Source organism: Macaca mulatta, chromosome 1, assembly GCF_049350105.2.
Source record: "Macaca mulatta isolate MMU2019108-1 chromosome 1, T2T-MMU8v2.0, whole genome shotgun sequence".
In the NCBI taxonomy this organism is placed as follows: domain Eukaryota; kingdom Metazoa; phylum Chordata; class Mammalia; order Primates; family Cercopithecidae; genus Macaca; species Macaca mulatta.
The window spans coordinates 28,521,989-28,537,535 of record NC_133406.1 but is presented as its reverse complement, the minus strand read 5'-3'; the positions used below and the strand labels follow the sequence as shown (position 1 = coordinate 28,537,535).

At 39.4% G+C, this 15,547-nt stretch overlaps 1 protein-coding gene across 1 annotated transcript in view; it reads right to left on the bottom strand.

Annotated features, from left to right (window-relative positions):
- The window catches only part of MROH9 (maestro heat like repeat family member 9), a 128,354-nt gene that overhangs the window by 36,882 nt on the left and 75,925 nt on the right, over window positions 1–15,547 (bottom strand). The window contains exons 15-19 of the mRNA XM_077988826.1: window positions 15,015–15,152; window positions 12,931–13,104; window positions 4,013–4,165; window positions 3,795–3,911; window positions 2,808–2,910 (exon numbers count right to left, since the gene is read on the bottom strand). Of these exons, the coding sequence (XP_077844952.1) occupies window positions 2,808–2,910; window positions 3,795–3,911; window positions 4,013–4,165; window positions 12,931–13,104; window positions 15,015–15,152 (685 nt within the window). The remainder of the gene's footprint in view (window positions 1–2,807; window positions 2,911–3,794; window positions 3,912–4,012; window positions 4,166–12,930; window positions 13,105–15,014; window positions 15,153–15,547) is intronic.

The following is a 15,547-nucleotide window of genomic DNA, read 5'->3' as shown; positions in this document are numbered from 1 at the left end:
AGACTTAAATGTAAAACCCCAAACCCTAAAAACTCTAGAAGAAAACCTAGGCAATACCATTCAGGACATGGGCATGGGCAAAGATTTCATGACAAAAACACCAAAAGCAATTGCAACAAAAGCCAAAATTGATAAATAGGATCTAATTAAATTAAATAGCTTCTGCACAGCAAAAGAAACTATAAGACTGAACAGGCAACCTACAGAATGGGAGAAAATTTTTGCAATCTACCCATCTGACAAAGGTCTAATATCCAGAATCCACAAGAAACTTAAACAAATTTACAAGAAAAAACAACCCCCTCAAAAAGTGGGCAAAGGATATGAACAGACACTTCTGAAAAGAAGACATTTACATAGCCAACAAACATAGGGAAAAAAGCTCAACGTCACTGTTCATTAGAGAAATGCAAATCAAAACTACAATGAGACACCATCTCACACAGGTCAGAGTGGTGATTATTAAAAAGTCAAGAAACAATAGATGCTGGCAAGGCTGTGGAGAAATAGGAACGCTTTTACACTGTTGGTGGGAATGTAAATTAGTTCAACTGTTGTGGAATACAGTATGACAATTCCTTAAGGATCTAGGACCAGAAATACCATTTGACCCAGCAATCCCATTACTATGTATACACTCAAAGGAATACAAATCATTTTACTATAAAGACAAGTGCACATGTATGTTTACTGCAGCATTATTTAAAATGGCAAAGACATGGAACCAATCCAAATGCCCATCAATGATACACTGGATAAAGAAAATGTGGTATATATGCACCACAGAATATTATGCAGCCATAAAAAGGAATGAGATCGTGTTCTTTGCAGGGACATGGATGAAGCTGAAAGCCATTCTTCTCAGCAAACTAACACAGGAACAGAAAACGAAATACCACATGTTCTCACTCATAAGTGGGAGCTGAACAACAAGAACACATGTACACAGGGAGGGGAACAACACACACCAGAGCCTGTTGGGAGGTGGGGGGTGAGGGGAGGGAACTTTGAGGGCCAGTCAATAGGTGCAGCGAACCACCATGGCACATGTAGAGGTATATAACAAACTTGCATGTTCTGCACATGTATTCCATTTTTTTTAGTAGAAAGAATAAAAAGAATTTTTCATTGATGGTTTTTGTTTGATTTTGCTAACATTTCTCAACCCTGTACTCCTTGTCCCTTACTGAGTTCTCAACAAATATTTTCTCTTTTGCTGGTTGTAATTTAATTTGCATTTTTGGTGATATGTTTTTTCTCACTTTTTCCCCCTTGTACTTTGAAAGTTTATTTTTCATGTGCTCCCATTATCCCATCATATATTCCCTATAGGCTTGTGTCTATACTTTAGATCTTCATTTTAAAATGTTTTGGATTCATGGAAATATTTATCATGACTTTCATCTGCTCTATAGACATCTTTTCTAAGGTGTGTTTTTCTTCATTCTTTTGTCTCTTTTTTCCCTTGAAGTACCACTGTAGAAAGATAATGCTGTTTCTTTTTTAAAACTACTTATTTACTAATCTTGCAATAGTTATATACAGAGGTTTATTTGTGGGAACTTCCAAGGTAGAACTCAGGATAGCAGAGATTAATTCTGGTTTGAAATAAAGTTATTATTGGCTGAGCACGGTGGCTCACGCCTGTAATTTCAGCACTTTGGGAGGCTGAGGCAGGCAGATCACTTTAGGTCAGGAGTTCAAGACCAGCCTGGCCAACATAGTGAAACTCTGTCTCTATTAAAAATAGAAAAATTAGCCAGGCGTGGTAGCGCATGCCTATAATCCCAGCTACTCTAGAGGCTGAAGCAGGAGAGTCGCTTGAACCTGGAAGGTGGAGGCTGCAGTGAGCCAAGATTGTGCACTGCACTCCAGCGTAGGCGACAGAGTAAAAGTCTGTCTCAAAAAACAAACAAACGAACAAACAACCAACAAAAAAAAAAAAAAAAAAAGAAAGAAAAACAAAAGAAAAGAAAATGACAGAAAGTTATAACAGGGTTTTTCTTTGTGTGTGTGTGTGCGCACACACACACGTGTGCGTGCCTGTGTCTGTGTGTGTTCTGCCACTCCTCTCTGATTAAAACAGATCAAGGGCTTCAGTGCTGATCATTTTGTCATCTACCCTGACTGAGAGCCTCCTCTCTATATGTATGATGTGACTGTGTATTTCCTTATTCTTTGCTCCTCCTATTACTCCGTGATGCTAACTGGGGTCAAGGGAAGATCCTACTGCCAAGTTGGAGACTCACTACCAAGTTGGGAATTCCAAAATATAGAATAATTCATTTTCATTTTCACAGTGAGAGCTAGTAGGGGAAAACTGTTTGGTCAGGTTTGTCTAATATTAAAAAACTGTCTAGTCTTAGAGTCTTCCTGGGTCGCCCCTGCCTGTTTCCACTTTTTAAAAACTTTAGTGGATTTGGTAGTTCTTCCTCATCTATTGTAGTCTGTGGTTACAGATGTCCAAGTTTGGTTGAAGATGATGTTTTTATATTTTTAAAAATTATTCGTATTCTTTGGGTAGTGATTTTTAAGTGATGAAGGGGAATAATGAATGATGGTATGTCACCATCTTAAATTTTGAAATCCATTTTGCTGAATGCACTTTGCATAAAAATTAATTATACAGCTATATTCTCTGTGTACTATAAAATAGAACTCTATTCTCATCACATGTATCAACCTCTATTCATCACCATGACAGGTGCTGTCCCTCATAAACAGAGATATTTTAAAAATGTAAGGAAAACTTTTGGCTTCTTCTCCATTTAAGACAAATTAGAAATTGAGAATTGAATTATATTTACCTATCAAAATAACCGATGCCCTCTTAAGATATGTTCTGGAGCTCCACAGGAATCCTAAGGTATCAGATATCAAATCTGTAATGTAGTTCCTATGAGAAATAATCTGAGAATAAAAAGGAGAAAAAAGCACCTCTCTCAATTGTTGAAATAGAACATTTGCTTCCTCCAGAAAGGCTTCAACATACCAAACCAGGACCAAATTAGAAGCTGGGGATGTTTTTGTGGGAACTCTATTCTTGTTCCCAAACTCAACTCTCTTTTTCCATTCTTTGGTTAGCATTCATCCATCCCTACTTGTCTTTTTTTTTTTTTTTTTTTTTTTTTTTTTTTTTATGAGACGGAGTCTCGCTCTGTCTCCCGGGCTGGAGTGCAGTGGCCGGATCTCAGCTCACTGCAAGCTCCGCCTCCCGCATTCACGCCATTCTCCTGCCTCAGCCTCCCGAGTAGCTGGGACTACAGGCGCCCGCCACCTCGCCCGGCTAGTTTTTTGTATTTTTTTAGTAGAGATGGGGTTTCACCGTGTTAGCCAGGCTAGTCTCGAAATCCTGACCTCATGATCCGCCCGTCTCGGCCTCCCAAAGTGCTGGGATTACAGGCTTGAGCCACCGCACCCGGCCATCCCTACTTGTCTATCATTGCTATTCATGCTGGGTTTCAGAGGACTAGCTCAAGAGGCAGTGGCAAAGTATTCTAGTTTTCTTTTTCGTGATCTGGGATGTTCTTCCTACCTTAATACCCATCCATAGCTCAAAATGGGTGGGCTGGAGGAAGAAGATAAGATGGATGATCAATGTTGAGAAAGGGGAAGTGGAAAATTCTAATTCCTCTCGGCTCAAGCTCCAGTTATAATCATTTATTGAAGATTTTTTCTTCCATTTCTTTTTCTCCAAGATCTTCTCTTATCCCCATTACAGTTTTTATCACTTTGGATATCCTGTAAGTTTTGTCTATAACTCTTACAGCAGTAAAAATGGAAGAGCCACTTACAAGATTGTTACAGATATTGAGCACCACCATCTCAAAACTGTAATTTTCATCTTTGAGAAAACGTGATGTTGACCACTTTAATTGTGATGTACAGATTTTTAATGTATATTTACATGCCTGTGAGACAGAAAAGGGTCAGTGGAGATCTATTCATCTGTTGTTAGATAAAACATTGTAATTCTTGGTAAATTTATGAAAAAGAAGATCAAATGACTTACTTTAGCTACTCTTTCCTCGTCATCCTCCAAAAACAGGATTAGGGGCACCAAGCCTTCTAGAATCACATCATTCAGCATCCATGTGTACTGTCTCATATCCCTAACTAATTCACCAAAGTGTCGAATTGCCATACTTCGAATGCCTCCATTAATCTGTAAAAGAAAAAGGTCTTATTTGAGGATAATATTAGGGCTTTTTTCTTCAATCAGTAATCTACACATGCACACACACACACACACACACGATATAAATATACTATATATGTATATGTCTATACCTACACTATGTGAAATTTTATTTATTTTTTAAAAAATTCACCTTGGGTTAAAGTAGTTAGGGTGTCTTTTAATTTTAAAATAATATTTGCTTACTTATTATTTACAATAACCAAGATATGGAATTAACCTGTGTCCATCAATGGAATAATTGAAATACTTTTCAGCCTTAAAAAGAATAAAATCCTGTCACGTATGACATGGATGAACTTGGAGGACATCATGCTACTTGAAATCAGTCAGGGACAGAAAGACAAATATTGCATGATCTCACTCATATATGGAATACTAAAAGGTTGAACTCATAGAAGAGGAGAGTGGGACTAGGTTGCCAGTAGCTGAAGGGTGGTGGGAGGCACTAGGGGAGATGTTGGTTAAAGGATACAAAGTTTCTGTTAGACGGGATGAATAAATTCTAGAGATCTAACGTAAGTCTAGCTACATTAGACTATAGTTAATAATGTAATGTATACTTAAAAATTGCAAAGAGATTAGATCTTAAATGTTCTCACCACACACACAAAAAAAGATATATGAGGTAATGGCAATGTTAATTTTGTTTGATTTAATCATTTCACAATGTATAAATATATCAAAACATATTGGATTCTATAAACATATACAATTTTGATTTATTAATTATGCCTTAATAAAGCTGAAAAAAATATCAACTAGTAAAAAAATTACTTACCAAAATTCAGATTGCATTACAAAAAACTCCTGTGAAAAATTAGTTTCTTAAATTCAGGAAGATGATTAGTATTTAATAGCATCCTAAAAGTATAAACTGAAATAGTATGTATAACTTGGAGATAATTTTTACAAGGATACTTATAATAATGTAACCATGCTGTGTTCAAAGGCTGGAGGACTTTGCTGAGTTGCCACTGAGTAGCAATGGAAGCTCTATGCATACTGGCACACAACCAGGTTTTCAAGGGCTACTTAGGCCAAATAGGAAGGTAATTGGATAAAAATGATTCTAGAAAGGAAAAATTGCAAGTAAGAAGAGGTTAATTTTTTAATTTAATCTATTTATATTTTATTAGAGATAGGGTCTAACTCTGTTGCCCAGGCCAGAGTGCAGGGGCAGGATCATAGCTCACTGCAGCTTTTAACTCCTGGGTTCCAACAACCCTCCTGCTGGTCTCAAAATCTTGGGCTCAAGCAATCCTTCCGTGTCAGTCTTGGAAAGTGTTGGGATTACAGGCGTGAGCCACTGCACTTGGCCCAAATTTTAAAAATATAATAACACTTTCTGGTTTTCAGGAAATGTTTATAATCTCATACTGATGTTTTTTTATGTGAGCATTCTGACTACTTTATCACATATATGACCTTGGCCAAATATTGCCTTCTCTTTGCCTTAGTTTCTTTACATGAAAATTGGATGATAGTAATATAGTTGCTTAGAGATTTATGTAAGATAGCTCGTGTAAATCATTTAGAATAGCCCCTGGTATATATTAAGTGTTCAATAAATTAAGCCACTTTTTTTTTTCTTTTTTTTTTACTTTAAGTTCTGGGGTACAAGTCCAGAAAGTTTAGGTATGTTACAAAGGTCTATGTGTGCCATGGTGGTTTGCTGCACCTATTACCCCATCATCTAGGTTTTAAGCCCCATATGCATTAGCTATTTCTCCTAATGTTCTCCCTCCCCTTGCTACCCACCCCCCAAGTGGCCCTGGTGTATGTTGTTCCCCTCCCTGTGTCCATGTGTTTTCATTGTTCAACTCCCACTTATGAGTCAGAACACGAGGTGCTTCATTTTCTGTTCCTGTGTTAGTTTGCTGAGAATGATGGCTTCCAGCTTCATCCATGTCCCTGCAAAGGACATAATCTTCATTCCCTTTTATGGCTGCATAGTAGTCCATGGTGTATATATATCACATTTTCTTTATCCAGTCTAACATTGATGGGCATTTGGGTTGGTTCCATGACTTTGCTACTGTAAGTAGTGCTGCAATAAATATACGTGTGCATATGTCTTTATAGCAGAATGATTTATAATCCTTTGGGTATATACCCAGAAATGGGATTGCTGGGTCAAATCGTATTTCTGGTTCTAGATTCTTAGGAATCACCATAATGTATTCCACAATGGTTGACCTAATTACATTCTCACCAACAGTGTAAAAGCGTTCCTATTTCTCCACAGCCTCATCAGCATCTATTATTTTTTGACTTTTTAATAATCACCACTCTGACTGGCATGAGATGGTATCTCACTGTGGTTTTGATTTGCATTTCTCTAATGATCAGTGATGTTGAACTTTTTTCTTTTTTTTTTTTTTGAGACGGAGTCTCGCTCTGTTGCCCAGGCTGGAGTGCAGTGGCCAGATCTCGACTCACTGCAAGCTCTGCCTCCTGGGTTCACGCCATTCTCCTGCCTCAGCCTCCCAAGTAGTTGGGACTACAGGCACCCACCACCTCGCCCAGCTAGTTTTTTGTATTTTTTTAGTAGAGACGGGGTTTCACTGGTTAGCCGGGATGGTCTCGATCTCCTGACCTCGTGATCCACCCGTCTCAGCCTCCCAAAGTGCTAGGATTACAGGCTTGAGCCACCGCGCCCGGCTTGAACTTTTTTTCATATGTGTTTTGGCCATGTAAATATTTTCTTTTGATAAGTGTCTGTTCATATGCTTTGCCCACTTTTTGATGGGGTCTTTTTTTTTTTTTTTCTTGTAAATTTAAGTTTCTTGTAGATTCTGGATATTAGATCTTTATCAGATGGGTAGATCGCAAAAATTTTCTCCCATTCGGTAGGTTACCTATTCACTCTGATAATAGTCTGTTTTGCTGTGCAAAAGCTCTTTGGTTTAGTTAGATTCTATTTGTGAATTTTGCTTTTGTTGCAATTGCTTTTGGCATTTTTATAATGAAATCTTTGCCCATGCATATGTCCTGAATGGTATTGCCTAGGTTTTCTTTGAGGGTTTTTATGGTTTGGGGTCCTACATTTAAGTTTTTAAGCCATGTTGAGTTAATTTTTGTATAATGTATGAGGAGGGGTCCAGTTTCAGTTTTCTGCATATGGCTAGCCAGTTTTCCCAGACCATTTATTAAATAGGGAATCTTTTCTCCATTGCTTGTTTTTGGCAGGATTGTTGAAGATCAGATGATTGTAGATGTGCGGTGTTATTTCTGAGGTCTCTGTTCTGTTTCATTGGTCTATATATCTGTTTTGGTACCAGTAGCATGTTGTTTTGGGAACTGTAGCCTTGTAGTATAGTTTGAAGTCAGGTACCATGATGTCTTCAGCTTTGTTCTTTGTGCTTAGGATTGTCTTGGCTATATGGGCTCTTTTTTGGTTCCATATGAAATTTAAAGTAGGTTTTTCTAATTCCGTGAAGAATGTCAATGGTAGTTTGATGGGAATAGCACCGAACCTGTAAATTACTTTGGGCAATATGGCCATTTTAATAATATTGATTCTTTTTATCCATGAGGATGGAATGTTTTTCCATTTGTTTGTGTCCTCACTGACTTCCTTGAGCAGTGGTTTGTAGTTCTCCTTGAAGATGTCCTTCACATCCCTTGTTAGCTGTATTCCTGGGTATTTTATTCTTTGTAGCAATTGTGAATGAGTGTTCATTCATGATTTGGCTCTCTGCTTGTCTATTGTTGGTGTATAGAAATGCTTGTGATTTTTGCACATTGACTTTGTATCCTGAGATTTTGTGAAGTTGCTTATCAGCTTAAGGAGTTTTGGGGCTGAGGTGATGGGGTTTTCTAAATATAGAATCATGTCCATAAACAGAGATAATTTGACTTCTTCTCTTCCTATGTGAGTACCCTTTACTTGTTTCCCTTGCCTGATTGCCCTGACCAGAACTTCCAATACTTTGATGCATAGGAGTGGTGAGAGAGGGCATCCTTGTCTTGTGCTGGTTTTCAAAGGGAATGTTTCCAGCTTTTGCCCATTCAATATGATATTGGCTGTGTGTTTGTCATAAATAGCTCTTATTATTTTGAAATATGTTCCAATAATACCAGGTTTATTGAGAGTTTTTAACATGAAGGAATGTTGAATTTTATCGAAGGCCTTTTCGGCATCTATTGAGATGATCGTGTGGTTTTTGTCATTGGTTCTCTTTATGTGATGGATTACATTTGTTGATTTGTATATGTTGAACCAGGCTTGCATCCCAGGGATGAAGCTGACCTGATCGGGGTGGATAAGCTTTTGAATGTGCTGCTGGATTTGTTTTGCCAGTATTTTATTGAGGATTTTCTCATCAATGTTCATCAGGGATATTGGCCTAAAGTTTTCTTTTTTGTTGTGTCTCTGACAGGTTTTGGAATCAGAATGATGCTGGACTCATAAAATGAATTAGGGAGAAGTCCCTGCTTTTCAGTTGTTTGGAATAGTTTCAGAAGGAATGGGACCAGCTCCTCTTCGTATGTCTAGTAGAATTCGACTGTGAAATGGTCTGGTCCTGGGCTTTTGTTTATTGGTAGGCGGCTATTAATTACTGCCACAATTTCAGAACTTGTTATTCGTCTATTCAAGGATTCAGTTTCTTCCTGGCTTAGTCTTGGGAGGGTGTATGTGTCCAGGAATTTACCCATTTCTTCTAGATTTTACCTTTTATTTGTGTATAGATGTTTATAGCGTTCTCTGATAGTAGTTTGCAGTTCTGGGGGGTCAGTTGTGATTTCCCCCTTATCATTTTTTATTGTGTCTATTTAATTCTTCATTCTATTTTTCTGTATTAGTCTAGCTAGTGGTCTATTTTGTTAATTTTTTCGACAAACCAGCTCTTGGATTCGTTGACTTTTTGAAGGGCTTTTCGTGTCTTTACTTTCTTCAGTTCTGCTCTGATTTTAGTTATTTCTTGTTTTCTGCTAGCTTTTGAATTTGTTTGTTCCTGCTTCTCTAGCTCTTTTAATTGTGATGTTAGGGTGTCGATTTGAGATATTGCTAGCCTTTTTTTTTTTTTTTTGACAGAGTCTCACTCTGTCGCCCAGGCTAGAGTGCAGTGGTGCAATCTCGGCTCACTGCAACCTCCGCCTCCTGGGTTTAAGCAATTCTCTGCCTCAGCCTTCCAAGTAGCTGGGATTACAGGCACGTGCCACCATGGCAGGCTAATTTTTGTATTTTTAACAGAGACGGGGTTTCACCATCTTGGCCATGCTGGTCTTGAACTACTGACCTCGTGATCCACCCACCTCAGCCTTCCAAAGTTCTGGGATTACAGGCGTCAGCCACTGCTCCTGGCCGATATTTCTAACTTTATGACATGGACATCCAGTGCCATAAATTTCCCTCTCAACACTGCTTTCGCTGTGTCCCACAGATTCTCATACATAGTCTCTTCTTATTGGTTTCAAAAGACTTCTTGATTTCTGTCTTAATTTCATTATTTACCCAGGAGTCATTCAGGAGCAGGTTGCTCAATTTCCACGTAATTGTGGGCTTTTGAGTGAGTTTCTTAATCCTGAGTTCTAATGTGATTGCACTGTTTTTAGAGAGTGTGCTATGATTTCAGTTCTTGTGAATTTGCTGAGGAGTGTTTTGCCTCCGATTATGTGGTCTATTTTAGAATCAGTGCCATGTGGCACTGAGAGGAATGTATATTCTGTTGATTTGGGTTGGAGAGTTCTGTATATGTCTATGGGGCCCACTTGATCCATAGCTGAGCTTAAGTCCTGAATATCCTGTTAATTTTTTGTCTCGTTGATCTGTCCCTTGTTTCTCAGAGGTTTTGCTCATTCCCTTTCTTCTTTTTTCTCTAATATTGTCTGCATGCCTGATTTCACCAAGATAGTCTTCAAACTCTGATATCATTTCTTCTGCTTGGTCGAGTCAGTCATTGATACTTGTGTATGCTTCACAAAGTTCTTGTGCTGTGTTTTTCAGCTCCATCAGGTCATTTATTTTCCTCTCTAAACTGGTTATTCTAGTTAGCAGCTCCTCTAACCTTTTATCAAGGTTCTTAGCTTCTTTGCATTGGGTTAGAACACGCTCCTTTAGCTCAGAGGAGTTTGTTATTACCCACCTTCTGAAGCCTACTTCTGTCAATTCATCTATCTCATCCTCCATCCAGTTCTACGTCTTTGCTGGAGGAGGTGCTGTGACCATTTGAAGGAGAAGAGGCACTCTGGCCTTTTGGGCCTGCAGCGTTGTTTTGTTGATTTTTCTCTCATTTTCATGAGTTTGTCCAGTATTGATCTTTGAGGCTGCTGACCTTTGAATCGGGTTTTTGTGGAGACTTTTTTTGTCGGTGATGTTGTTGCTTTCTGTTTCTTTGTTTCTCTTGCAATGGTCAGGTACCTCTTCTGTAGGGTTGCCACAGTTTTCTAGGGGTTCATTTTAGGCCTTATTCATCTGATTTGCTCCCATGTCTGGAGATGCCACTCGAGGAATCTGGAGAACAGCAAAGATGGGTGCCTGCTCTTTTGTCTGGAATCTTGAGGGGCACCAACCTGATGCTTGTAGGATCGCTCCTGTATAGGGTTTCTGATGACCCCTTTTGGAGGGTTTCACCCGGCTGGGTTTTATGGGGAGCAGGATCCACTTACCGAAGCACTTTGGCTGTCCCTTGGTGGAGGGGGTGTGCTTCACTGGGGGGAAAGCCCACTTGTCTGGGCTGCCCTGCTTCCTTCAAACTAGGAGGAGGAAAGACTGTGTCTGCTAGTGTGCAGAGACTGTGGCCACCCCTCCCCCCAGGGGTTCAGGCCTAGGAAGATCAGAGTTCTGTCCCTGAGCCCCTGGCTGGAGTAGTCGGACTATCTGCAGGAAGACCTCAGCGAGGAGGGATGGGTCTAGGTCAGGCCTGAAGAGGCACTCATCAGCAGTCTGCCACAACTGGTGTGTTGGGCTGTGGGGGATACCTCTTGGGATCAAGCCATCCAGCCTCACTGGCTCCAGCAGGGAAAAATCATAGCCTGGAGCTATAGAGACGGCTGCTGCCCTTCCCCCACCCTGAGGGCTTTGTGTCTTAGCTGGCTATCAGTCTGAGTGCTGGCTGTCACCCCTCCCCCAAGAAGTTTAAAGGGCTTAGACAGCAGGCAGCCACAGCTGTTGTGCTAGTCACCACCCCCGCCCCACCCCCCCACCCTCCACCGCCTCCCAACCCTCCACCCCCCCCCCCCACCCTCCACCGCCCCCAGCCCCAGGAGCTCAGCAGTCTTAAACAGATTCTAGCTTAGTGGCTGTTGAGAATCTGTACAGTTCGGTGTTTGGGACCCTAGACCTTGGTGGCATGGGCTCATGAGTGGGATCTTCATGGAAAAAACACGTTTTCCCAGGCTGGGTAGCACGCTCACTCACTGCCTCCTTTGGCTGGGTGTAGGGGTTCCCCTGGCCTGTGTGGCTCTCAGAGAGGCCACAACACTACACTGCTCTGCCTTCCTCTCCATGGGTCACGCCCGCTGCCTACTCAGTTGTGATGACAGAACCTGGATACCTCAGTTGCCGGCACAGGATTTGCATGCTGTTAGGGTTCTTTTTGATGGGAGCCTCTGAAGGCTGCCACTGCTTCTAGTTGACCATCTTGGCCCTGCCCCTTCAAGTCACTATTATTATTACTATTCTAAAGTGTTTATGTGTTTATAAAATTCATTTTTGCCACTACATTTGTTTTTTCCATAATTTAATAATACTGTGCTCTTCTTCATTGAAATGTAAGTCATTAAAAACTTAGAAGTTTTGGTAGGATAATTTGTTGTGAAATAATTCTCTGGTTTACAAATAATTTATCATGGAGTTCTTTAAAAATACATAGATTCCCCATGGCATACCAAAGTTTTCATTCAACTTTTCTGAAACATGTTTACCATGTAAAATGAGAATTTTCAGAAGGAAGAACTTTCTGATAAAATACTTTAAAATTCAAATTTTATATGATAATAAACATTTATTTGGGGCATGGCAAATAACAAATCTGATTTTTATAATAAACCTAATACTGTTTATGTTACCATTGCTGTTTTATCAATGGGGAGAAAGTGATACACCAAAAGACTGAAGAAATCACTCACTCGGTGTTTGATAGCCAATAAGAGGCGGAAGAGGGATTTGAACCTAGGCAGTCCAGATATAGGGTTAACCAGTACATAGCCACAGAGCTACAATTTCATCCAAGGATAGAGGCCATTCCTTGATGATTATTCTTTTTTTCCCCAGGTTCTCACAGTGTACTTAAAAAAAAAAAAAAAAAAAAAAAAAAAAAGCCTGGGCACAGTGGCTCACGCCTGTAATCCCAGCACTTTGGGAGGCCAAGGCGGGCAGATCACAAGCTCAGGAGATCGAGACCATCCTGGCTACACAGTGAAACCCCGTCTCTACTAAAAAATACAAAAAATTAGCCGGGTGTGGTGGCAGGCACCTGTAGTCCCAGCTACTCCGGAGGCTGAGGCAGGAGAATGGCGTGAACCCAGGAGGTGGAGCTTCCAGTGAGCCGAGATGGCGCCACTGCCCTCCAGCCTGGGCCACAGAGCGAGACTCTGTCAAAAAAAAAAAAAAAATACCAGTACTTACCTAACTAATATTGTTATCTCTGGAAAAGAAATAGTGACTTCTTACAAAATAACTATTTTCTATTGACTTATTCTGTGCCCTAACATCATTGCTTCAACTTGAGTTTCAGCTGAACCACAAAACCTAATGATCTTACATATCTAACTGTGTCACTCACATGATCCATCAGAGGACAGTAGCTGGAACCAATTCTGGTACCCAAAGAATAAGTCATTGTGTCCAGTTTGTTTAAAAGCCTTCTAAGGGTGATCAAGGCCCGAAGTACAACAGTATCGTCTTTGGAAAGGAAGGCATCCAGGATGGCTATTAATATACTGCTGACATTTTCTATCTACATATAAAAGGAAAAAATGGTGGGATTTAGGAACTAGCAGAAGACTTGAGCTGACATTTAGTATGGATACCTCGAGTCTGGGTGGCACATCATGGTGTGCGGAAGCCGACTCACGAAAGTCTCTTGTCAAATTTTCAAAAATGTTGACTTTTTGCAAAAAAAAAATTACTGAAAATTAAATTATATAAATTTAACATTAAATAGAAACTGATAATAAATACTAAAAAATTGTCACTCCCTAATTCTTTTGCTACATTTTACCATTATCTATGCTCTTGAGATTATTCATGGGCATTGCATCTAATTGGCAGGAATATTAAATAATGATGTGCTATTGTGCATCTTTTGCCAGTTCCCTGGTTAGTCATGTCCCTTTGAAAGTTTCAGATTAGCCATCATAGGGATCTTTACACCAGGGAATTGGCCTTATTTTCAGAGAGCTGGCTGTCAAACATTTACTAACACACTACTGGCAGAATGACCTCTAAATTAGATGACAGTGACCCATTTGGACATGAGAGCTACTGAGACACTCAGGCAAGTCATGGGAGTCAATGTAGATCAGAACCAAACAGAATAGAAGGCAAGGAGGAACATGCAACAGAGACACCAGAGAGAAAGAAAGGCAAGAAGAAAAAGACTAAAGGAAATTAATGAATATTATTTTGCCAAAATAATAGCTTTAAGGAGAAAAAAATAGAGCTAAGGACTATGTCAATGCCAGAGGCCATTTTTGTCTTTACAAACAATATATGCAATCTCAACCCAGATCACTTTCCACTACTTTTCTTTCACTCTTCTAGGAAGCCTTGACAGAATTTTCCTTTCAGTTGTTAATAACATTAGGAAGAGCTCTGGGTAAAGCAATAAATAATTTGCTGCTTACTAAGAGAGTGTACACTACTGGTAAATCCATTAACTTATATTATTCATTTAAAGTAAACAGACCATGGCTTATGTCAGTATAAATGCACAGTGGGTGTCCACTGATAGGCTTAAGTTTTCAGAGGCCATGCTCAATAAATAAACAAGGATTTATTATTGGATGTATTATAAAAGTAATGATTTATACAACATTTACACTCTCAGCATTTTGCAAGATACTTTGGAGTGTAGAATTACAGAACATGGAACATGCTTAAATTCAGTTGACCAGGAAGGCAAGAATTATTCATGTGAGTCAGTGGGAAACAATATAAGTCTGTTGTTCTCAGCTTTAACTTGAATAACAGTTACCTGGAGGACCTTTAAAACACAGATTGGTGGGCCTACCCCAGAATTTCTGATTCCATAGGACTGGGGTGGGGCCTCACAATTTGCATTTCTAGCAAGTCTCCAGTTGATGCTGATACTGCTGGTTCAAGAACTGTGCTTTGATGGCCACTGGTATAAAATATGAGTGCTCATAATTGATATGGTCCTGAGAGGGATGAGGCTGCTAGAGATAAGAAATTTCAGTGCAGTTTGACTTGGGCCGATCATTGAAAAAGGAGAAAAATGTAAATATGTATAGGTAAAGTAGGAAAATTATGAGTAGAAGAAAAAGCTTGAACAAGTGCTCTGAGATAGGAATTAATGTGTACACGTGTGTATGTTGGAGGAGAAATTATGTGTGTATGGTTTAGACTGTAAGACAAGTCTAGGGCAATGAGGATAAATACATTCTGAGTGCAATGAATGATTTTCTGTAACAACAAAAAAGTAAGGCAATAAAGCCACTAAATGGACTTAATACATCCTTTCTATTCAACTCAGTTTCCTTGTTAATAAAACAGCAGGCTTTGATATGTATTAGTTATATAGAGACTGAAAAATATCACTGCTTTACTAGTGAAGATGTTAAGTAACATCAAAATCTCATATTATGGTTTTGATGATGCTGGCAGATACAAATAACATACACATACCTTATTGACAACTGGTGACATATGGGCAATTCTCTGAAGGATCAGTTTGCTAACTATAGGATTGGAATCATTGATCCAGTTTGTGAAGAGGACCAAAAATTCTTCTGGGAAAGGGTCCCTGAAGAAGTTATTCAGAAGCTGAAAGAAAATAGTTAATAAGTTTATAAGGAAAGTAGAGGCCAAATTGCATGATTTCTGTCATAAAAATCAAGATATTCTAGGTAAAACTAGAATGCAAATCTCACTAAAACATCAAACACATATATTTCAGTGCTCACAGCAGTGGGGAGAGACAGAAACCAGGATAGAAAGATAGATGCTTTTGTGTGTGTGTGTGTGTGTGTGTGTGTGTGTGTGTGTGTGTGTGTGTATTTTACATTTTCCTCCATTGTTGGAAACTCAGTGACCCAATTTAAATTTCCCCATCATACTGATTGTAGTCAGGTGGTGAGTTTCTTGACAGTGTATGTCTACATATGCTAAGAGGTGATAACCTACTGCCGGCCAGGCACTGCACTAATAAATAGAGATAC